We start from the raw sequence: 22,943 nt of genomic DNA, 5'->3' as shown, positions 1-22,943 counted from the left end.
GGAAAGGGCGCACTAGGTACCCTGGGGTGGCCCCAATACATCACAACCACGCCGCCTCGTTTGGCCGCTGCCGTTTTCTACGCACAGAGCGCGTACTAGGGTTAGGGGCATCCGGAAAGGACACCCCTTTCTAACCCTAGTACGTGCTCGTCACGTACTTTAAGACCCGTTTCTAACGGGCCTAAGTTTGTTTTTGTTGTGTGCCTTCAAGCTATTCCAATTTATGGCAATCCTATCATGGAATTTTCTTCGCAAAGGTTATTTAGAGGATGTTTGCCACTGCTGTTTTTAAGGCTGACTGGCCCAGGGTCAAACAGTATAGGATTCACGGGGCTAATGGGGATTTTAAATCTAATCTCTTGGAGTTCTAGTGCAACATTTGAACTACCGCACCACAGTGGCTCTCTGATTACAAGTTGTTACATTGAAATACTTATGAAGCAAGTGGCATGTTTTATGTTTAAGATGTCTGGTGATCAATAAACCAGTGTTTTGTTCTTCTATTAAAGGGTTAAGAATCAATCTCACATTACCAAAATGAACACAAAACACATGTGCTTGTCTGCATTTAAAATCATATTGGAGCACATTACTAAAAACTGTGATAAAGATATCACTGTTTGGTGGATTTTTGCTATTATTGAATTCAGGATAGTGTGGACTTTAAAATGTTTAAATAAGCAAGTAATAGCAAGCCCTGCAGGTATACCACATGGCATTCTCCTCTACAGCATGATTAAAAACTATACAGAGAGCAATGCAAGTCTATTGCTCTGTGCTTCCCCCACTTGGATGTATTCAGTAGAGCTCTTTCGGCACATTCCATTCATGTACAGTATAAATAAATAGCAACTCCCCACCACCCTTCACTGTAACAGATTTGGCCTAAAATAAGCTTTCCTGGGTAAGCGGACCCTGTGTGGAATTTGAAGGTTGGTTTGGTTTAGGATGGAGAGGGAAAGGGAGGGGAGAGGAGATGGATGAGAGGGTTGGCTAAGAAACTTGGCTGAGCCAGAGACTGTTTCCTCCCAATTCTCCAGCTGCCAATCCAAACTTTCTGTCTTTTCTTCCCCTTGCAGAGAGGCAGTGTGCTGGGGAGAGAGGCTGCTTATTTCTCTGCATCTGCTGGACCAGGAGAAACACCTTTAAAGCGATATTCCGAAACCATGCTTTACATTTGGCCTCTGCTTTTTATGTTCATGTTGAATGGACCAGGAGGACTAGGTAAGAGTTTCAAAGCTCCCAAAGGTCTGCATTTTCTTCTAAAGGAAAAGTCGGCTAGAGTGAATGTAAAACACAATTGGTTTTGCTCTGAAAAAGCCAGATGATTACTTTAATTTTTGAAATTCCAGAAGAATATATGTATGGATGCATGAACTCTGTTAAGATAACATTTATATATGTTTTATAGAGCTGCACTTAATGCTCTTAAGCTTTTGCCAATAATTGCAACAAACAGGATGGCATGTTGGTTATTTCATCCAATCTACCTTTGTGGATACAGCAATGGTGTTACTAGGGGTGCAGGGGGTGCTGACCACTCCAGGTGACACCTTAAAGGGTGGTGGTGGTACCACTACTTCTCATATATCTCCTTTTTGACAGAAATGGGCTGTGGCATTTGTCTGTGTCTCATTAAAATGCTGAAGAGATGATGTGAGTGTGGTGAAGCTCAGTGGGAAGAGAAAGGAGAGATCCCAGAGTTTTTTAAAAAAAATTTTTTTTAAATATTTATTTATTTATTTTTAAAAACATGACATTGTACCAAATTTCCATTTCAGCCACATGAAACTAGGCATATGTAAATGCACTGAGGCTGTGCATATGATATTGTAATTTAAAGGTACACGTTAAATTTTGCTAGTTGTTTTATGTCACAACTGTGCCCATGGCATGCAATGATATGCAGGAATTATGATTAATGAGTAACAGTAGTCTAAAGATCATTACTAAAAGATTCTGTCTGGTGTGGTAGGGGAAGAGGTCAATGGGGGTGACAGCATCAATTACCACACTAAATGACACCAACTCTAGTGATGCCACTGGTGTACAGCATTCACATAAATATCTTATTTATTTATTTATTTATTTATTTATTAGTTTGTTTCAATAGGCAATATTTTGCAAATACTTAATTGTCTGACAGGAATGGGACGCAAAGCTGTTTTAGGTATAAGGGAGGCCTGGTGGCAGAGTGGTTAAATGCCAGTACTGCAGCCACAAAGTTGTGTCTTTGATCCCAGGCAGTGCTCCAAGGTCCACTCAGCCTTCCATCCTTTCGTAGGTTGGTAAAAGGGGTACACAGCTTGTTGGGGGCAAATGGATTACACATTGTAAACCACTGAAGGACTGCTAGTTCATTGATAAGCAGTAGAGAAATGTACAGTACTTGCTTTTGCTATTGCTATTTTAATTAGATTATGTTGAAAATCTGCAGATGCTTATATTCTAACATGGGATAGGCTTTCATGCTTCTCTCACATTCTCTCTTTGGGTACATCCCAGCTCTCACCTACTATAGTTATCTCTTTCTGCACTGAACAGAGTTTGTGAGTTTGTGAACACATTATATCACACACACACACACACACACACACACACACGGCACCCTTGGCTTATGCGGGGATCCGTTCTGGACCCCCCACATACGCCAAATACCACGCATGCTCAAGCCCTATTCAAGTGAATGGGGCTTGTGCATGCGGTGGCGGTGGCGCGGCGGTGCACATGTGCCACGGGCGCACACCTCATTAATATGAATGGGACATGCCACCCCTTGCACCCCGCATGCTCCCACATGGCTTTCAGCATATGCTGAAAGCCGTGTATAGTGTGCCCGCGTATGACGCGGGCACACTGAAAATACCATTTGTCCAGGGATGCCCAGTTATTTGGAACCCATAGCAAGTGTGTACTTGAGGGGCACTGTCAGGGGAGTTTTTGTATGCATCTCTTCCATGCTGTAGAAAGAAGTGGTTATTCCTTGCTATAAGGATAGGTAGGCACTGACAGAGACACATTACTAAGCAAATGGCTTAAGATATGAAGCTGAAGGCTTTCATGGCCGGCATCCATAGTTTTTGTGGGTTTTTTGGACTATGTGGCCAAGTTCTAGAAGAGTTTATTCCTGACTTTTTGCCAGCATCTATGGTTGGCATCTTCAAAGAATGCTTTTAGAACATAGCCACATAGCCCAAAAAATCCACAAAAAAACCAAAAATGGCTTAAGAATTTGCATCTGAAATACTACAATAACAACAAAATCTGATACCCTTTTGTCTGTTTAGGAACCTAAGAAGTTTGGTTTCTTGGACAGTAGGGATACAGGCTAAGGTAAAACAAACAAACAAACAAACAAACAAAAAACACTGCCTCTTAAAGCCTCCCATTGATTTCAGTGAGCTGAAACAGCCACATAAGCCTCCAGTTAACAACTGCAGTTAGAAATACATACAACTATTTGTAATATGCACTTCATTTTTCTCTCCCACCCCCAACATCTGGCAGGTTGTACTTACGTCCTGCTTGCTTCTCAGTTACCTCTAGTGATTAGCTCTAGCCATTTCTTTAAAAAGTACATTGGTTAAGTTTTAAAGGAATAAGCTATACATCAGGAAATTCCCAGCTCACTTCTAAATTCCCACCTCCAGCAACTGTCCTCTCGGCCCCAGTTCCAGATCTGATATATGTACGTAACAACACAGGCTTCATAACAGGGCTCTGCCCAGTTCCCCAGCCAGGATTAGATAAGCTGACAGATAGGCCAACATGGACAAAGTAATTTTAAATATAATGTATTTTAAACACACGGATATTAATTAATTGTAATTAATGCAATTAATTAATTTTGTTCTTTGTTGTCGGGTTGGCTTTGACTTATGTGACGCTATGAATGAGAAACCCCCAAGAAACCCTGTCATCAGCTGCACTGCTAAGGGCTTACAAACCCAGGATTGTCACTTTCTCTCTCAAGGCCCACCTGCCATACGGTCTTTCTTTGAGTCATTTTGTATCATGAAGACAATAAGACCAGTTTAGTAATTTTGACTTCTCTTTGGGAGTTCAGACTTGATTTGCTGTCAGACCCATTTTTGGTAGTTCATAGTATCCATAAAATTCTCCTCCAGCACCACATTTCAAATGAGTTGATATTTTTCCTCTCATTTTTCTTCACTGTCCAACTTTTCATAACCATATATGGAAAACAGAAATACTATGGCAGGGTTAATTTGGACTTAGATATTTAATTATCTGTCTTTACATATAAAGATCTTACCTAATTACTTCATAGCTGCCCTTCCAAGTCCTCGTCTTCTGGTGTTGTTGTTTTAACTACAGTCTCCATTTTGATAGGCATCTGAGCCTAATTTTAGAAAATCTGTAACTATTTCAATGCAGTTTTAAAAACCAAATAACTCCCATCTAAGAGTCATTCTCTGTTCATGTGCACACTGAGTTTCAGGTATATAGACGTCATAGTTTTTAAGTTATGGTGCATGCAGATAGAACAGAACATCAGCCAGTATTCTAGATCAGCTACTTACTCATCTGTGAATGTTCTGTATTCATAATTGTTACTTAGTGAAGAATGTGACATCATAGCTATGATCATAACTGCCTCTTCAACCTTCTTCACTGGGCATCAGCTGCATAGGAAGAAGGAAGTCCATTCTGCAGATGATTGGAACATTTCTGCCAGAGTTGGTGAAGGTGAGCCAGAGGAGGTTACATAGGCCCCATACAGACAGGCCAAAATAAAGCTGCTTCGGGTTATTTTGGAAGAATACTGTTTAAATGATGCATGCATACTAAGTCCGGAAGCTGTGCCAAAGCTGCACTCTAGTCCTTAGGACTGGATCGTGGCTTTGGTGCAGCTTCCGGCCTCTAAGGACGCATTCATCATTTAAACAGCATACCTCCAAAGTGACCCGAAGCAGCTTTATTTTGGCCTGTCTGTATAGGGCCATAGTCAGTTACTTAGATGTGTGTGTGTGTGTGGGAGTCTACTACAAATGTTCAAGCCAAACTGAGGAGTTGGATGTTGCCTTCCTAGAACAGATGACCACACATTCAGAAACGAGAGATATAGTAGTCATGGGGGATTTCAACTATCCTGATATTTGTTGGAAGTCAAACTCTGCCAAAAAATTAAGGTTCAGCAAATTTCTCGCTTGCCTTACAGGCCATTTAATTGTCCAGAAGGTGGGAAAGGCAACTACGGGATCAGCCATTTTTAATCTGTCCCTAACTATCAGTGATGAACTGGTTAATAATGTGGAAGTGGCAGGATCCTTAAGCGGGAGTGACCATGTTCTCTTGAAGTTTGTTATACAGTGGAAAGGGGAAGCCAAGAATAGTCAGATACGCATTCTAGACTTTAGGAAAGCTGACTTCATTAAACTTAGGGAAAGACTAGCAGCAATTCCATGGTCAGGAATTCTAATAAAGAAGAGTTTTCATGAAGGATGGGAGTTTCTTAAAAGTGACATATTGAAGGGGCAGTTTCAAAGCAATTGAAAACACAATTTCAGAACCGGGGGGGGGGGGGAGAAATAGGAGGCGACTAAAGAAATCAGGATGGATGTCTAAAGAACTTTCAACTGAGCTAAGAGTGAAAAGGGGCATGTACACGAAATGGAAAAAGGGGGAAATCTCCAAAGAAGAATTCAAACAAATAGCCAGCTTGTGTAGAGAGAAAGTCAGAAAAGCTAAAGCACAAAACAAGATCAGGCATGCTAGAGAGGTTAAAACAATTAAAACAATAAAATGGGATTTTTCGGTGTTCTGGTAAGGTCCATAGCAAAAGGAAGAAGGAAATGGTAGTGCTACTGCTCTAACTGGGTTTGCCATTTGTACACAGGTCTGGTGTCCATATTGGGGTCAGACTCGGGGTACAAACTCTTATTAATTTTATATTAAATAGTGAGGGTTGAATGGGACAAATCGTGAGGTAACAGAACTGACAGAAGTAATCTCAGAACCATTGTCAGTAATCTTTGAGAATTCCTGGAGAATAAGAGAGGTCCCAGTAGACTGGAGGAGGGCAAATGTCATCCTCATTTTCCAAAAAGGAAAAAAGAGGACCCAAATAATTACTGCATGGTCAGCCTGACACCAGAAAAGATTCTAGAGTAGATCATCAAATAGACAATATGTAAGCACATAGAAAGGAATGCCATGCTAACAGTCTGTATGGGTTTCTCAAAACAAGTCATTCCAGACTAATCTTATCTCTCTTTTTTGGTAGATGAAGGGAATGCTGTGGATGTAGTGCATCTTGATTTCAGCAAGGCCTTTGGCAAGGTTCCCCATTATATCCTTGCAAAAAAGCAAGTAAAATGTGGGCTAGACAATGTGACTCTTAGGTGGATTTATAACTGGTTGAGTGACCAAACCCAAAGGGAACTTAACAATGGCTTCTCCTCATCTGGAAAAGAAATTACTAGCAGAGTGCCACAGGGTTCTGTCCTGGATCCAGTGCTGTTCAATGACATGGATGATGGAATAGATGGCATGCTTATCAAATTTGTAGATGACACTAAATTAGGAAGGGAAGCTAATACTCCAGAGGGCAAGATCAGAATTCAAAATGAATTTAACAGATTAGACATCTGGGCCAAAGCTAACAAAATGAATTTCAACAGGGAGAAATGTAGGATACTGCACTTGGGCATTAAAAGTAACATGCATAGAAATCGATAAGGTGACACCTGGCTTTATGGCAGTACTTGCCAAAGGGATCTAGAAGTCGTAGTGGAGCACAGACTGAACATGAGTCAGCAATGTGATGCAGCAGCTAAGAAACCAAATAATTCTAGGCTGCATCAATATGAGTATAGTGTCTAGAGCAAGAGAAGTAATAGTACTACTCTATTTTGCTTTGATCAGACCTCAGCTGGAATATTGTGTCCAATTCTGGCACCACAATTCAAAAAGGATGTTGACGTGCTGGAGTGTGTCCTGGGGAGGGCAGCCAAAATTGTTAAAGGTCTGTAAACCATGGCCTATGAGGAGCAGTTTAGGGAGTTGGGTATGTTTAGCTTAGAGTAGAGAAGGTTAAGAGGTGACATGATAGCCATGTTTTAATATTTAAAGGGATGTCATATTTAGGATAGAGCAAGCTTATTGTTTGCTACTCCATCATTTAGGACTCTGAGCAATGGATTCAAGCTACAGGAAAAGAGATTCCACCTAAACATTAGGTAGAATTTTCTTATGGCAAGAGTTATTTAATAGTGGAGCAAGTTGCCTCAGAGAGGAGTCTTCTTCTTTGGAGGACTTTAAACAGAAGTTGGATGGCTATATGTCAGGAGTGCTTTGATTGTGTATTTATGCATGGCAGGGGGTTGGACTGGATAGCCCTTGTGGTCTCTTCCAATTCTATGATCCTAGTTACGTATACTTAACAATAAACAGAGCTGCTGATATAGAATATTGGCCATCCTCTTGTATTAAAATAGGTTGGGAACAGACCTGGCTTTAGAAAGGACTGCTCTGCTGTCATTGCTTCTAGCTTAGTCCAAAGTGGAATTTCCAGAGCAGCGTCTGAGACCGAAGAAACAATTTCTCTTCAAAGAAAAGGCAATCAAACATCAAATCCAATCAGTGTAGATCCAGATTCTTAGGCATGTTTAAAACTGCTTGTTGGATCATTTCTGATGGCTGCCATATCTCTCTGACGATTGCACACCTCCACTACTAGCTGAATAATGCTAGTGATGTACTTGAGAAATACAGTAATAGTGTTCTTTCCATAGAATAATAAAGAAACAGATGGCAAGTATTCTGTAAATTGTTGAGGTAGGCACAGGTTGTACAGTTTTAATGTAGTATTCACAGTAAGAAGAATGTTTCTCTTGCTACAGTTATCAATGAGACCTCATTGTTCTGGACAGTCCTGTAATGAGGAAAAGAGTGCACCTAAAAGTGCACAATTTCCTATTGAAATTTTTTTTAGCCAGGTTAGAGGTTTATATTCCCAGTGTAACCATAAAGCCTTGTTCTACACTTTGTGTTCTGTGCTTTCTAATAATGGGAACCAATCAGAATTTTATCCCTAAACTAACTTCACCAGAATGCAGAAAGTCCTGGTTTTATTAGATGGGGGACAGGTTTTCATTAAGAGAAATCACAATAGTAATCCATTCTATGATGGAGGGCTGGGCATTCTCTTGTTGTGTTATTGCTGGATTTTAGCTCTTGCAGTTATGCTTTTTTCCATTGGCAAATAATTATTTTAAATGGCTGTTTCAATTGTTCTTGAGGAGGTGCAGCCAGATTGGAAAAATACTTAGTTCCATAGTGCAAGCTATAAATAAATGATATTATTAATAGAGCTCTTCAGGGAGTTCAGATCTTAGAGGCTTGCTGGAAGGATTACAACAAAATAATATATGTGAAGTGCTCTAAACATTCTCTATAAACTGCTAAGTATTATTATAAGACACATTAGTGCAATCCATCACTTAGTGAAGAGCAATTGAAAGCCATTTAGTCCTCTCAAAAACAGTTATGTTGAATATTTCTGAATACAGATTTATCTTCTTTCTAAACACTAACTTTCTAAACACATCCAGAGCAGACAGAGAATTAAAGAAGTGAGTTCTTCCTTGAAGCAATATTTTAGACAGGGAAGTTGTCAAATAAAACTGCGGCTACAATCCTGTATCATCTTTGCTGGAAGAAAAATACTAATGGACTCATTGAAACACTATATTAATACATTACACTGTGAGTGGAACAGAACATGAAAGCAGAAATCTCCTCAGCTTTGTGAATTTTGTGTTTGACTTGGTAAAGGAAGAGAGATGCATCTAGGGTTTTCTTCTTCTTCTGGACTGTCAGATCTCAGGGCCTAGGCCTGGGCCTCTCATTTTCATGGTTCATCTCTGGGCAGATTCTCCAGACTTGGTGGACTCAGCTTCAGGGCTTTGTACTAATCTCCAGCTTTTGTAGCAGAGCAGCAACTTGCTACAGTTTGCAATGTTTAACTGATTTGAAGATGCAACTTGCAAAAACTCTCCAAAAGGGTTTATTAACTTAGTAAGGGGCTCTACAGGCAGCCCTGAAGGGGCAGCATGCAGCCACCCCTGTTTCAGGCAGTTCAGCCATGGCAACCGCATACCATGGTCCCTATCTGGCCTTTGCAGGGCACAGAAAGGAGGAGCCCTTAACATTTGTCTCATCTCTATAGTTCCCTGAAACACAGTTTGGGTTTATATCTGTTTTGGGGGTGGTGGTGGTGGGGGTTGTAAAGTAATTGTTTTTTCATTTATTTTTGTAGGATGTGTGCATGAAATAGTCTTTCCTGGAGAGAATGACCTCAGCAGAATTAAATTCCCTAGCAGTCACAGATTTCTTATTAGACATCAGTTCCCCACCCTTGGCTGCTATCCACTGCTAAGAATCTTTGTTTTCGTTCAGATAAAATCCTACTCTGTAGCTTCATGAGCCCAGCTCTCATGCAAGCATAGAAGATATACCAAAGAAACAGATTTACACAGTTCTATGAGCACAGGAAGAAACCACATTTCCCACAATTGCGAGGAGTTTTGCCAGCTCTGCTCCGGTACCTTTAGTTTAGTAGCAGACTGAAGTGGCAGAAAAGTGGCAGAGGAATCTTTTCCTGAGACAGAGTTAAATTGGTGGGAGAAATGTCACTTGTTGAATGTATTTACTAAGCTGCTTATAAAGCAAAGGTAGGAATTGTGTCTCCCTTGATACATTGTTGGATTGCATCTCCCAGAATTCTCCTAGACAATGGTGGGGAACTAGAGGCGTTACTGTGCAACATCATTTGGAGGGCTGCATAGTACCCACTACTCCTTGATAAGCCACTTAGCTCATAGCATCTCAGCATAGTTGTAAAAATGTAATGGGAACAAGGCAGGGCCTCATTCCCACTTATAAATTGCTTTGCAATCCAAATTCATGTATCGATTTGACAGTGGAACATGGTTCACACTACATTTGCCCCGATTGCATTTTACCCTGTAAAATAACCCACTTGTGATTCACATTCAAAAATGAATCGATTCAAAATGGACCTGCTCGAAAGACAAATTTAAATCTATTCTGACCCGCATCTGGTTAACACTTGTGCTGAATTGATTTATCCAAAAAGATGCAGAAAAAATCAGTGTCAAAAAGACGTGGGTCAAATGGGTCTATCGCATGTCCCCCCCCTCACTGAAATGCTTCAGCAATTCGGTTCAAGTGGGAACCAGGGTCATTTGAACCAGTTCAAACTGATTTGCGATCCGGTTTAAAAGATAGTGGGAATCAGGCCCAGAATTCCATAGGATGTAGCTATGGCAATTAAAGTGGAATCACAGAGCTATAATTGTGTGGTGTAAAAATCTGAAATGGTTGTAGAGCTGGTTGAGGTGCCATCTTCCCAACACCCCATTCTAGAAGGAGGTCCCCAACCCAACTCCCAGTTTGAGACTTTGGTTGTCATTGTTGTGTGCCTTCAAATTGTTTCCAACTTATGGCAACCCTAAGGTGAAACTATCATGGGGTTTTCTTGGAAAGATTTGTTCAGAGGGTGAGAGAGTGTGATTTGCACAATGTCATCCTGTGGGTTTATATGGCTGAGCTGGGATTCAAACTCTGGTCTCCAAAATTTGTCCAGCGCTGAAACCACTACACCACACTGGCTTGCAGTTTGAGACATATGACATTTTCTCTGAAGGGAGAATAAATACAGAGCAAGTTAAATTTGCATTAAAGAAGCCATCATCCCAGTTCCTTTCAGTAAGATATCAGCAGACTTTGACATGGAGTATTGATTGATCAGGTAGAAGCTTGTGCCAAAATCTAGATAGTGTGCCAGTTTGGACATAACATTTCCAACTTCATACAACACTTTTATGAGGCAAGAAACAAGCATTGAGACTTTGCACTCCTCCTTAGCATGCTGACTTTGGTGCATTGATCCTTGTAGTTTGTGAGGTGAGAAAGGATGAGTAAAAATGTTTGTCTGATGTTTGTTTCCAATTTCATAAAACACAAAGCTGGGAATTTTCTATTGGAACTGGCCTATTAGCTTTCACACTAAAAAAAATGTTTGTGGGGATTTATTGGTCATAGTCACACAATTACTTCATTCTCCATGGAAACTCCCAGCCTTTTATCTTCTAGAATTATGTTTCCCTGATCCGTCTTATACGATGCATGAAAAAAAAAAACCCAGGATCGTAAACTTGGTAGTGTTTTATCAGCATAATGAAGAGCAGAAGTATTTCAATAAAAATAGTAAAATTGAGGCTGCGAGAGTATATTGCATACAGCAAGAAGTTAAATTCTCTTTATGTACTCAGTGGCCCAAGAAATAACAAGCAGATGATGGTATCACATATGGAACCAATTATTCTGGTTGCACAGGCTTTATGTGGTTTTATATCACAGAGCTAGAAAGGTTCAATTTTAATTATAATAAACTTACATTAATTATTATGGGACCTCAGTCAAGGATGCTATCTACCTTTTACCTCATCCACCTCCATTGTTGAACAAATGATTCAAAATGTATAGTATATAGTGGTTAGAGTTGCGTGGGAGATATAGGCTCACTCCTTGTAAACGTTCACTGATTGTCCCTGGGCCAGTGACACTCTCTCAGCCCTAATCTACTTCATATAATTGTTAAGATGATAAGACAGACAGACAAGAATACCCTTGAAAAGGAGAAATGTTATCCAAGACAGGTTGTTGTTGCCTAATCTTCTATCTTCTACCCAGTCTCCATTTTCAAGGAAAAGTATTGATAAATTTAAGATGGTTACTTTTTTAAAAGCTACAGTCCAAAAGATGTTTTGCTAGGGGTTAAGGTCTGTTGAACTCAGTGAGTAAATATGCTTAAGTTTGCACTGGATCCTCTGCCAGATCATAAACCACCACATAAACTACAGCAAGAGCCAAATGTCACTGTTTAAAAGAGAGGCTGGATTGTTTGCTAGCACTGCACTCATGGTATAGTTCAGGGAATTTCATGGATCCTGTAACTCCCAGCAGCCCTAGCCAGCATAGCCAGTGATAAGGAAAAAGCAGGGGGTTGCTGTGCAGCAACATGCAGATTCCCAGCTGTGGTGTAGCCATTACAACTGTATGTCAGATATATGCCCTGCCAAGGTGCATTTGCCCAGTGCAAATGTTGCAATTTGACATGAGTTTAACTGCCATGGCTCTATCTTCCAGAATCCTGGGTTTGTATTTTTGTGAGGCACCAGCACTCTTTGGCAGAGAAGGCTAAATACTTTGTAAAACTATAAATCCCAGGACTTTGTAGGATGGTGCTACAGAACCTAAGGTGGTGTCAAACTGCATTATTTCTACAGAGTAGATGCACCCTCAGTTAAATGCGTCTTGTTGTTGTTAGCTGCCCTGACTCATGACGATCCTGTAGATGAGATATCTCCAAGATCCCTTATTCTCCACTGCTCTGCTTAGTTCCTGCAAATCCATGCCCATGACAACTCTGATTGAGTTTAGCCATGTGGCCTGTACTCTCCCTCTCTTTTTGCTTCCCTCTACCTTTCCTAATATTATTGTCTTTTCCAATGAGCTATGACTTCTCATGATGTGGCCAAAGTACATCAGCCTCAATTTGATCATCTTGGCATTTAAGGAGATTTATTTGTCTTCTTGGCCATCCACAATATCCTCAGTATTCTTCTCCAGCACCACATCTCAGATGAATTGATACTCTTCCTATCCCCTTCTTACACCTAAGTAAATGTGCCTAGCAAGCATGCATAGAAAATATAGGTATTTATTTCTCTCTGTGTGTGTGCACAAAGATATGCACATGCACATATGTAGGTATACACTTACAACATACACACGAGGGCCTGTTACAGACTGCCCAAATAAAGCTGCTTCGGGTCTCTTTGGAGGTATACTATTTAAATGATGCATGGGTCCTAAGAGTCCGGAGGTCGCGCCAAAGCCACACTCCATTCCTAAGCACTGGAGGGCAGCTTTGGTGCAGCTTCCGGATTATTAGGATGCATGCATCATTTAAACAGCATACCTCCAAAGAGACCCGAAGCAGCTTTATTTTGGCAGTCTGTAACAGGCCCTTGTATATGTGTATGGAGGCATTAAGGAATACTATTCTTGACTACCATGTTTCCCTGCATGGCAGTAGGGAATTCAATTACCAAATCAGTAAGAGGATGATGGGTGTAGAAAACATTCATATTAAAAAGTGGAAGCAAAATATAGAAAAGTAGTGAGAAGGCCAAACTATGTCTATCCTCACTATATTGGTACTTGTTTTGAAATACCTAGTTTCCCAAGTACAAAACACCACTTTTTTGTTGCAGTCATGTAGCATAGTTATATAACACATTTTCACACCCGTTTGTAATAGGACAGCAACTGCAGCATGAAACAAGGCAAGAAGTATGTGTAATAGGGCAGGATAAGAAAACAATTGTTGTTGTTGGTTTTGTGAGCCTTCAAGTTGTTTCTGACAGATGATGATCCTAAGGCAAACCTATAACGCGGTTTTCTCATCAGGAGTTGGAGGCAGTGCAGACCGGCACTTTGTGCCAGCCTGGCCACTTACTTGGGCTGCGGTAGGGCTGAGCATTCACATGCTCCAAGCCTTTGTTCCACTGCCTGTGTGCCATTGTGGCACGCACCCATCCACATGGGGTGCACCATGAGGATGCAATGGTGACACTGCACCCAAATGGTCCTCTGCAGAAGGGGCATTATCATGGTGCATGAGTGCACCTATGGCACCCCTTCTGGGACACAAAAAGAACCCATTGGAAAGCAGGTTCTTTTTGGTCCTTCTGGAGGCCACTGCATCTGGTTTCTGTGGTCTCCATCTGGGGCTCAAAGGGGCAGCACTGAGGTGCCTGTTGAGCCCCATGGTTAGAGTTGTTTTCCTCTGAGGCTGAAAGAGTGTGACTTGTCTAAAGTTACACAGTGGGTTTCCATGGCCAAGCAGGGATTTGAAACCCGGTCTTCAGAATTACATACCATAAAACCCTGTTTTTAAAATTTAGATCTATTTAAAAAATTTAAAACAATAAATTTTAAATTTAATTAAAAAAAACCTAGGGACTCTCCTTTTTCATCTCAATGAGCCTCATCACACTCACACCATCTCTTCAGTGCTTTAAAAGGACACAGGGGAATGCCACAGCCCACAGATGTTGGGCACTGCAACATTTTGTTTCAAACCTCTTTATAAACTGACAATCTGCATTGTTTAAACTAGAAACATTTGTAAATAACCACCACTGGTATTCTTTCTGGATTAACATCTTGACTGTGACCTGTGTAAGGAGGACATTATTGATATTTTTGCTCTCTTTTTTTTTTACCTCTTCCCCTCCAAGCTACAAAATAGGTTGCAAAGCACCACCGGCGGTGGGATATTTTTACACTTCCTTTCAATCCAAATTCCCTGACTTTGAGACAAGAAAGTTCCACATAGTTTGGGTTGGCTTCTTTCTGAAATGGATGGGGGATGTACACTCAGCCTTTTGGGGCTTTTAGCTGGCCAAACATTTGAGATCCTTGTGTTCTTGCTCTTTAATCACATCTTGTTTTTCTTCCCGGAAAGTCTTTTGAAAAGGCAGCTTGTGTTGCCTTTATGAGGAGACAGATTCCCTTAAAGAAAAACAATGCTAAGGACAAAATAAATAACGTGATATAAACAAATACCACTAAAAGTATTTCGCTTAGCCCTGCCAGGCAACAGATGTTGGGAAGGGACAGCAGATCTGCAACTATTCCTCCTGATGCCCCCAACCCTCTGGAAGAAGAGAGAGCTGCAATGTGCCACATTTGTTGCCCAGTGGTCTCGAAACTATTCAGCTGCCTCAGATCCTGCAGAGGATATTATCCTATCATCCTGATTCAGCTGTCAACCCAGGGTGCATCTATACTGTAGAAATAATGCAGTTTGATAACACTTTAACTGCTTTAGCTTCATCCTTGTTAGGCACCTTGAGTCTCTATACCAGAAGAAAGGCAGGATATTAATAACATCCTCCTCCTCCTCCTCCTCCAATGGAATCCTGGAATTTGTAGTTTTACAAGGTCTTTAGCCTTGTAAAGTGTGCTGGTACCTCACAAAAATACAAATCCTGGGATTCTGTAGGCTAGAACTATAACAGTTATACTGCATTATTCTACAGTGTGGATGCACCTCTAGTCATTTCTGTGCGTGGAATATGGAAGAAGCATCATCTTGTCTAACACCTCAGACAACAAAATATCCAAAACCAAACTGAGCCTGGGAGCCTAGCTGCTGGCTTAAATAGGCAGGGAGCAGATTTAGGCATAGTTTCTTCCATTTATGTTCCCTGAGACACATGTTAGTTTTTGTTTCATCAACTCTCTTATCCTTTTCTTCAAAGCTCATGGAAATGCAAAGACATTTGGGAAGAAGTCAGGAAGCCAAGCAGTACACTGGTTGTGCCCCAGCCACAAATTGCACTCTCTGTTAGTTGGGAGCACCATTATCTTGGACTGGCCATGTTAGGTTCTGTGAGTCCCAGCATCTAAGTCCTGAGTAAACATAGTTCAGGCTTAATAGGGACTGATGGTGATGATGATGATACCCTGACTGTTCAGCAAAACTGAGTCTTGAAACCCCTTGCAAATTAAAATAAGTACAAAATTGCTGAACAAATATGAAAGTACAAAAGATCTAAACACATAGAAAAGTTCAATACTAAAACAATATTAGCTTGTTGTTTTGTGCCTTCAGTGGGATGTGGTGACTCAGGGGTTAAACGTAATGATTGCAAGATTGGCTGGTCAGCAGTTCGAGGCCCAACTGCTGCAGGACGGAGTGAGCTCCTGTCACTAGTCCCAGCTTCTGGCAACCTAGCAGTTCAAAAGCATGTAAAAGTGCAAGTAGATAAATAGGAATCTCTTTGGTGGGAAGGTAACAGTGTCTCATCCAGTCATGCTGGCCACATGGTCACAGAGTCATCTTTGACAATGCTGGCTCTTTGGCTTCGTAATGGAGATGAGCACCAAGATGATTATCCATGTGAATTTTTTTTTCTTTTTTGTTTGAAATAAGAGGAATAAACTTTTAGCTTATAGTTTAGATATTTCCAAATGTAAAGGAAGGTGGGATAGGAAGAGTGATAAGAGTAGTAATAGCCTTGTAGAGAGTTTAGTTTTATGTGGTATGTTTATCAGACTAAATGAGTTGGTGGAATATCTAATGTAGTAAATGTATTATATGTTGTATGGTTAATGGTATATAATGGTATGTAATTGTAAATTTAAATGTTTATTTGTTTTTTGTTTTTTTTATTTTGTCATGTGTATTTGTTCGTTTTTAATTGTAATAAAGAAATTAAAAAAAGAAAAGAAAAACAGTGTGATTAAAACAAAACAGCACCCTTTTAGTAAGATTAAAATATTATTGGGCAGGCTTTTATATACTCCTTAATTTTACCGACTTTGTACAGCGCTGTGTATAATTACAACGCTCTAGAAATAAAGTTTAATAATAATAATAATAATAATAATAATAATAATAATATTAAATTTTGAATAAACTTACGGGAGTTAGATCAGTAATGTGAAAGAAACATAGTTTACTGGTGACTTGAAATAAACACATCTTAGAACAGGGGTAGGCAATCTTTTTGAGCCGGGGGCCGGGTTGCTGTCCCTCAGACAACTGGGGGGCCGAAGCCAAAAAATAAATAATTAAATAATTTTTTAAAAAATTAAATGTATAAATAAACCAGGACAAATGTAGGACAAAATTTTCAAATGGCAGACACTTTTTTTAAAAAATGGAGGACATGCGAAAAAATTTGCTGATTTTAAAAAAAATTTTAATATAAATGCATGTTTCTGAGGCTTCTATAGACAATTGCCTCCCAAAGGCCCCGGCGGCAATCGGCGGCAGGACCGGGCTGGGGCCAGTCCCAAGGCCTCGCTGGGCCGCATCCGGCCCGCGGGCCGCAGGTTGCCTACCCCTGTCTTAGAAGATCTGAATAGTTTTGGAGGTGAAATCAGGGATGGGATATACTAAGATGTAAATCAGTACTGTGGTAAGAAGGCTTCACAAGTCTTGAGTTTTTTAGTCCTCAGATATGAAAACAAAAAATTATGCCTACACACAACAGCCATTTCCATGATTGTGGGAAAGTCTTCAGGAGAAAATTCTATTGTTCTAAATGTAACGTTAATGAAAATACACACACATTAATATGTAGTGCACCAAGAAACCACTGTCTCTGTTTTTAACTCTGTTAATGTTTTGGAATTTATGAATATATTTTATTTTTTTAAAAATTCAAAAGAAGATTTGAAAGAGGGGAAAAAAGCTGAATTGGGATATACAGTATCCACAAATTGTAGCCCATTGTTATCAAAAAAAAAAATCCTATGCAAAACATCAATATTGCTTGTTTTCCCCTACAGTTGCTGCAGATCCTGTCACAGATCGCGAGACAATTTCAGAACAAAGTGACTGGTGTGATGATCACAATACAATTCATAGACGGTTAGATACTATCCAGGAGGTAAGAAGGATACATTAGAATAATGAGGCCATGTTTACTCTTGCAGGCCTTTACATTTCTTTGCTACTCGCCCTTTCTCCCCTGCCCTGTTTGAGGACTATGGCATATTTTCATAATGTTAAACGACATTTTATTGTTAATGTCTCAACAGAATTCCATCTCTGGAAAATGTTCAATGCCCTTGCCCACAAGAGGGCAGCACAAGATCATAAATCCTAACCCAACATTTTACACAACTTGTCATTTGTCACTGAGCTCAATGTACAGTATATGTGTGTAATCATTTTTATGGCAAAATGATGCTTATTTCCATGCAAATGTGTTTTGCATCAGCCCAGCACAAGCAAACTCAGTGGAGCCATGATGGTGCCATGATTTGGGTTTCAAAGGCAGACTTCATATGCTCAAAGTCTGTTTCCTCCCCCTTTCCACCCCCCCCTTTTTTTAAATCCAGGGCAAGCAAATGGTATTTCATATGTCTTTGTTTTGAAATGTCAGGAACGTAACATTTGTGAAGAGTGAAATGGTGGTACAAAAGTTTGGGGGAGGAAAAAAGGGGAAATACTGTAATGTGTATGGCTGTTTAAATGGACCCCATAAGACCATTAGGTCCAACAGCAGGTGCACTGACAAGCGGTATAGAAATAATAATAATAATAATAATAATAATAATAATAATAATAATAATAATAATAATATGTTTTAATTATATACCGCTATTCCAAAGATCATAGCGGTGAATAGCAAGTAAGCTAATTTGCCCCCAACAGTCTGGGTATTCATTTTAGCAACCTCGGAAGGATGCAAGCCTGAGTTGAGCTTGGGCCCTTTTGCTGGTCTTGAACTCGCAACCTTGTGGTTTTGAGTGAATGGCTGCAGTACAGGCATTTAACCACTGCGCCACCAGGGCTCCTATTGCTATTAATGGTGGATCCTGTTTACCATAGACAATTGGTTGTGTGTATGGGGTTTGGCTTTATGTGCTATTTTCTAACTCTGTTGTTATGAAGAGATCAACTCTTGAATGTGGATTGCTGTATTTTTACCACCAGAATTTCTCTCTCTCTCCTCACATTAGCAGGTAGAAAAAACAGTTGACCACCTGGACTCTGAAGTCAAATCATTGCTGAATACTATCAGTGAAACAGCATGGGCTGTTCCCCTTGCGCGGGGAACTCCCCTGGTGGATCTCTTTGAAGGTATGAATCATGCAGAGACCTCACATCTATTATATGAGTCGGGAGTAGGAAATCTTTGGCCTGGTAGATGTTTTGGCCTACAATTCCCACTCCTTTTCCAGTACCCATGCACTGTGGGCTGATGGGAGTTATAAGCCAAAACATCAGAAGAGCCCAAAGTTTCCACTGCTGGATTAACCCTACAAGTTCAACATTCCATCAAATCCATTTTTAACACAACGCCTCATCATGTCTTCATCATGGTCTTTCTACAGTCCCACAAAATAGTCGTACGTATGTCTTTGCACAACTCCAGTTAGGAACCCTCTTTACCTGGGCTAAAAGTTTGGCAGAATCCTCCCGCACCTTCAATTACACATACTAGGCATGTGCTTGTCGCACGGGGTGGGAACATCAGTCAGCTGTTTCCTGATTGACAGGACCAGACCCAATTGCAGCAGCTGATATTTTTGGGGGGAGGGGGGATCGGCTGACATTCATTATGTAGCACTGTATGGTATTTATGCATACATAAAACCCCAACAAAGTTCTGGCTATTTTTAACTGCCCTGAACCTTGCCCTCTGCTGAAGTGCTCTGGAGGATTAGAGAAAACCGCACAGGAGGAGGTGAAAATCATCTGTCTCGTTTGCATTTAGTAGAAGGACAACACCAAATGCAATGTTACCATCCAGTTTTGTTAGTGACCACTGTTGACTTCTCATGGAAAAATGTTTTGGTGTCTTCTCACCACAGTTTCCCCTCTCTTTTCCTCTTTAGATCCCAGCTGAACTCAAGAAGATGGATGAGAAGCACGCTTGCAAACCTGTGTGTCATCCATCTAAATAATTTACCTTGTTCGCACTTTGTATTTTTAAAGCCAAACTCATGTATTTAGTCTTGAAATGGACAGTGCTTCACAGCAAGTTCTTCATGATCAATACAAAATATAAAATATGAAGGTAAAATTAATGTTGGCCCTCATGAAGATTTTGTCATGTATTTACACACGACACACAATATTGGCAGGTGTCATTCTAGAAAGCCAAAATAACTTTTTTTCAAATGTGTTAGCAGCCTTAGGATGGCACAGGAAAAAGGAAAAGTAGTTAAAGAAACCACAATATAGGTTTTCCACTGTGACTGGAAAACCAGCTCTTGGCTAGAGAGTCATATTTTGCATGTCCAGGGGCAAGTCCACTCCACAACAAAGCACACAAGATGATTTTGGAAAAATCCACAACTATTTATTGATTAAAGCAGATTGACAAATGCACAGATTCAGATCTGGGCACTGACCAACCCACCTGTTGATCCATGAACCACCATTCTGTCCCACTTGCCAGAAAGAGAAGTGAGGCAAGAAACATCTGGGCTAGTAGTACTCACACCTTTTACTCTTGAGACCTCCCTTTACTGCTACATGTGAATATTGCAAACCTCCCCATTCAAAGCAGTACATGAATAAAAATATTTAATTTATTTAGTGTGCATAATTTCATTTGCACATTTGCGTATATTCATGCTTTAATATTTTATAAGGAAATAAGATCATTCAAATTCGTTTTTAGATAGATTCAATGTTTAATTCAACACCTGGGTAAATGTTACATATAAAAAGTTTGGGAGGAGGAGTAGGAGGGATCAGAGCCTCCAAGTGCACTTTACAGGGCACTTGAAACGAAGTCCAAGATCCCAGCCCCATACTAACCACCCCCGAATTTGTAACAGGTCATGAAATGTTACACCAACAATGACAAAAATGTTTATTAACACATAAAAATACCACTGAAGCCCTAAACTGAGGGCAGAGGGCAGGCTCTATTCCAAACAGAACTACCAAGGAGGGAGGAGGCAATGGCAGATAAACCCCTGCACCCAACTGGAATGAAAACTTTGTATTCACTCTGGTCAGGTTCATCAGCACCAGTTGTTGAAGAATATGAGTGGGAGGATGGTAACTATACAGACTTGTGGGAGAAAGATACACCAACAGCTATTGTAGTGAACTGCCAAGATATCCTTAAAAAGGCATCTTAAACATGGAAGCCTTTCTCCAGGCACAGCCAACAGTACACATATGCAACAACGTACATACAGACCAAGACAGTGGAGTACTTGATGCCATCTGCACTGTACACCTTGTGTCTGAATGTATAATGTTACATGGATGGGCAGGAAGGTCTCTTAGCTAAGATCATTGTCCTAAAGCAAAAGAATGATCACTTTTTTGGTTTTATTATGTCATTTATAAACTCTATAATTCTTTCTATCATTTTTTTTAGTGATAGGAATTAGGGTGCTGTATGAATTGCAGATTTTCACATTAAGGCGGCTGTATCAATCATACATGGCAAGTTTGACTGAAGAAATGCATGTAAGAACTGACGGAAGATTCTGTTGAAACAACTGCATATTTTCCGAAGTGATAGCATCAATTCTGTTTTTGATCTCTTATCATCATTCAATTAGCATGCTCCATTTGGACATTTAATATGGTGCACATTGTGTATACCACTTGACTGTACTTTTACTATTCCAAATATCACTTTGTTAGTTACATTTAATTTGGAAATGATCATGCTACAGATACATTGTTGGTGGTTTCTAGTATATTTTGCTGCCAGTTATTGTTTACCTGAATGCTACATGATTTGGATACCACTGCACATTGTATTTATTGTTATATGTTGCACTAATATATTAGTCGGTTCTTGAAGTGACATTCCTTTGCTTTAGGACAGTGAAAGGAGTGTGAACGTAACATGAATACAGTTGATGCAAAATTATTCATCCTATGGAGGGGGGGAATGTTGTCCTTGCTAGGCTGAAACAGTCTTTGGACATGAGAAACAGAATACTGTTTTAGCAGCCTGCCATTGAAACACAGGGAGTTAATGTTATAAGAAACATAGCAGTGGCACTCTTAAAAGTGCTGGAGAGTCTGGCTATACCATGAGACCAGACCTACATGAGACTCTTGTTTTCCCCTTCGTTGCTGTTGGTTGGGCTTCTCAGAGGCATCCATCTGGTCCCTTAACAACCAGGAAACTGGTCTATGCAGAATTTTCTAAAACTGAAATCTATGTTAAAATGTAGGAGTAGGACACAGAGGGATGTACTATAGCAACACACTGAAATGCTATTTTCTTCCATTGTTTGTGGCTTAACTTATCCCCACATCCCCCAAACGGTGGCCACCTGTGGTTTGAAACTTTCCAAAACAGCCAAGTCTGGACAATGCTGGAACAATAATCACTGGTAGACCAGTGATGACCATTTCAAAAATATATTCTTACCTATTTATTCCTTGGCTGGTATCCTATTAATGGCATAGAAAAGAGTAAGTCTACCACACACTTCCATGTGTATTTTTTCTGCTTGTTGCAGAAGATGTTATCGCCTTCTGCAATGTCCAAAGTCCCCTCAGGACCCAGTATTTTACTACGAAACTCTGTCCCCGATAGACATTTTACTGCTGGGAGAGACAGGAATTGGAGAAACATCTGGCTATGTCTCCATAGGTAGCCACAGACCAATAACATTAACTGTTCAGACCTCCAAGTGATCCCAGCACATCTTGGCAGAAGATGTTACCTGCTTCTGATTATAGGAACATACCCAAATAATTCTCCAGTTCCCCCATTCTCTAGTGGCACAGTAGTTAAATGCCTGTACTGCAGCCACTCACTCACAAACCACAAGGTTGTGAGTTCAATACCACCCAGGGGCTCGGGGTCAACTCAGCCGTGCATCCTTTCATGGTTACTAAAATGAGTACCCAGCTTGTTGGGGGCAATTAGCAACACTGTAAAACTCCTTAGGGAGTGCTTAAGAGCACTGATAAGCGGTATAGAAGTGTACTTACTATTGCTATATTCTCCACCAGCAATGGGATGGACAGAAGTGAGGAGCTATCACAGCAAAAATGGTGAGTTCTAGGGATGGTGACAAGGTTTCACATGTAGTTCCACATTATATTCAATGTTGTAAAGCCTCAGTCCTCATCTTTCTTTTGAGGTGGGCAATCTGGGGAGAATGTAAAGTACTGAATATGTGTAACACCCACACTATAATGGAACGTTTGTGTATCTGCCTTATTACTCCTGCTGTGCAAGCTAGAATCCACAAAGCTGCCAAAACCAGAGGACCCATTCACAAACTCTGTATCACCCACCGGTGTGATTCAGCTTGAGACAAGACCCATTCCCTAAAGGAATTATAAATAGTTCCATACAATTATC

The 22,943-nt window shown here is 40.3% G+C and overlaps 1 protein-coding gene across 1 annotated transcript; it reads left to right on the top strand.

Annotated features, from left to right (window-relative positions):
- Positions 1-914: 914 nt before the first annotated feature.
- PLAC9 (placenta associated 9) lies at positions 915-21,418 on the top strand. Its single transcript, XM_042456993.1, has 5 exons — positions 915-932; positions 1,080-1,224; positions 17,422-17,522; positions 18,601-18,721; positions 19,480-21,418. Exons 2-5 carry the CDS (start codon positions 1,167-1,169, stop codon positions 19,488-19,490), a joined length of 291 nt encoding a protein of 96 aa, XP_042312927.1. The 5' UTR covers positions 915-932; positions 1,080-1,166; the 3' UTR covers positions 19,491-21,418.
- The last annotated feature ends 1,525 nt before the right edge of the window (positions 21,419-22,943 follow it).

The sequence above is a fragment of the Sceloporus undulatus genome, chromosome 3 (assembly GCF_019175285.1).
Source record: "Sceloporus undulatus isolate JIND9_A2432 ecotype Alabama chromosome 3, SceUnd_v1.1, whole genome shotgun sequence".
In the NCBI taxonomy this organism is placed as follows: domain Eukaryota; kingdom Metazoa; phylum Chordata; class Lepidosauria; order Squamata; family Phrynosomatidae; genus Sceloporus; species Sceloporus undulatus.
Note: the sequence above shows the minus strand (reverse complement) of the source record. Positions and strands in the feature narration are given on the sequence as shown.

What these genes read in the sequence shown, in the direction of transcription:
- PLAC9 (XM_042456993.1), top strand. Translation starts at nt 1,167, where the DNA reads ATGCTTTACATTTGGCCTCTGCTTTTTATGTTCATGTTGAATGGACCA. An exon ending in GAATGGACCAGGAGGACTAG is followed by an intron (nt 1,225 to 17,421) that starts GTAAGAGTTTCA and finishes TTTCCCCTACAG; the next exon opens with TTGCTGCAGATCCTGTCACA. An exon ending in GGTTAGATACTATCCAGGAG is followed by an intron (nt 17,523 to 18,600) that starts GTAAGAAGGATA and finishes TCCTCACATTAG; the next exon opens with CAGGTAGAAAAAACAGTTGA.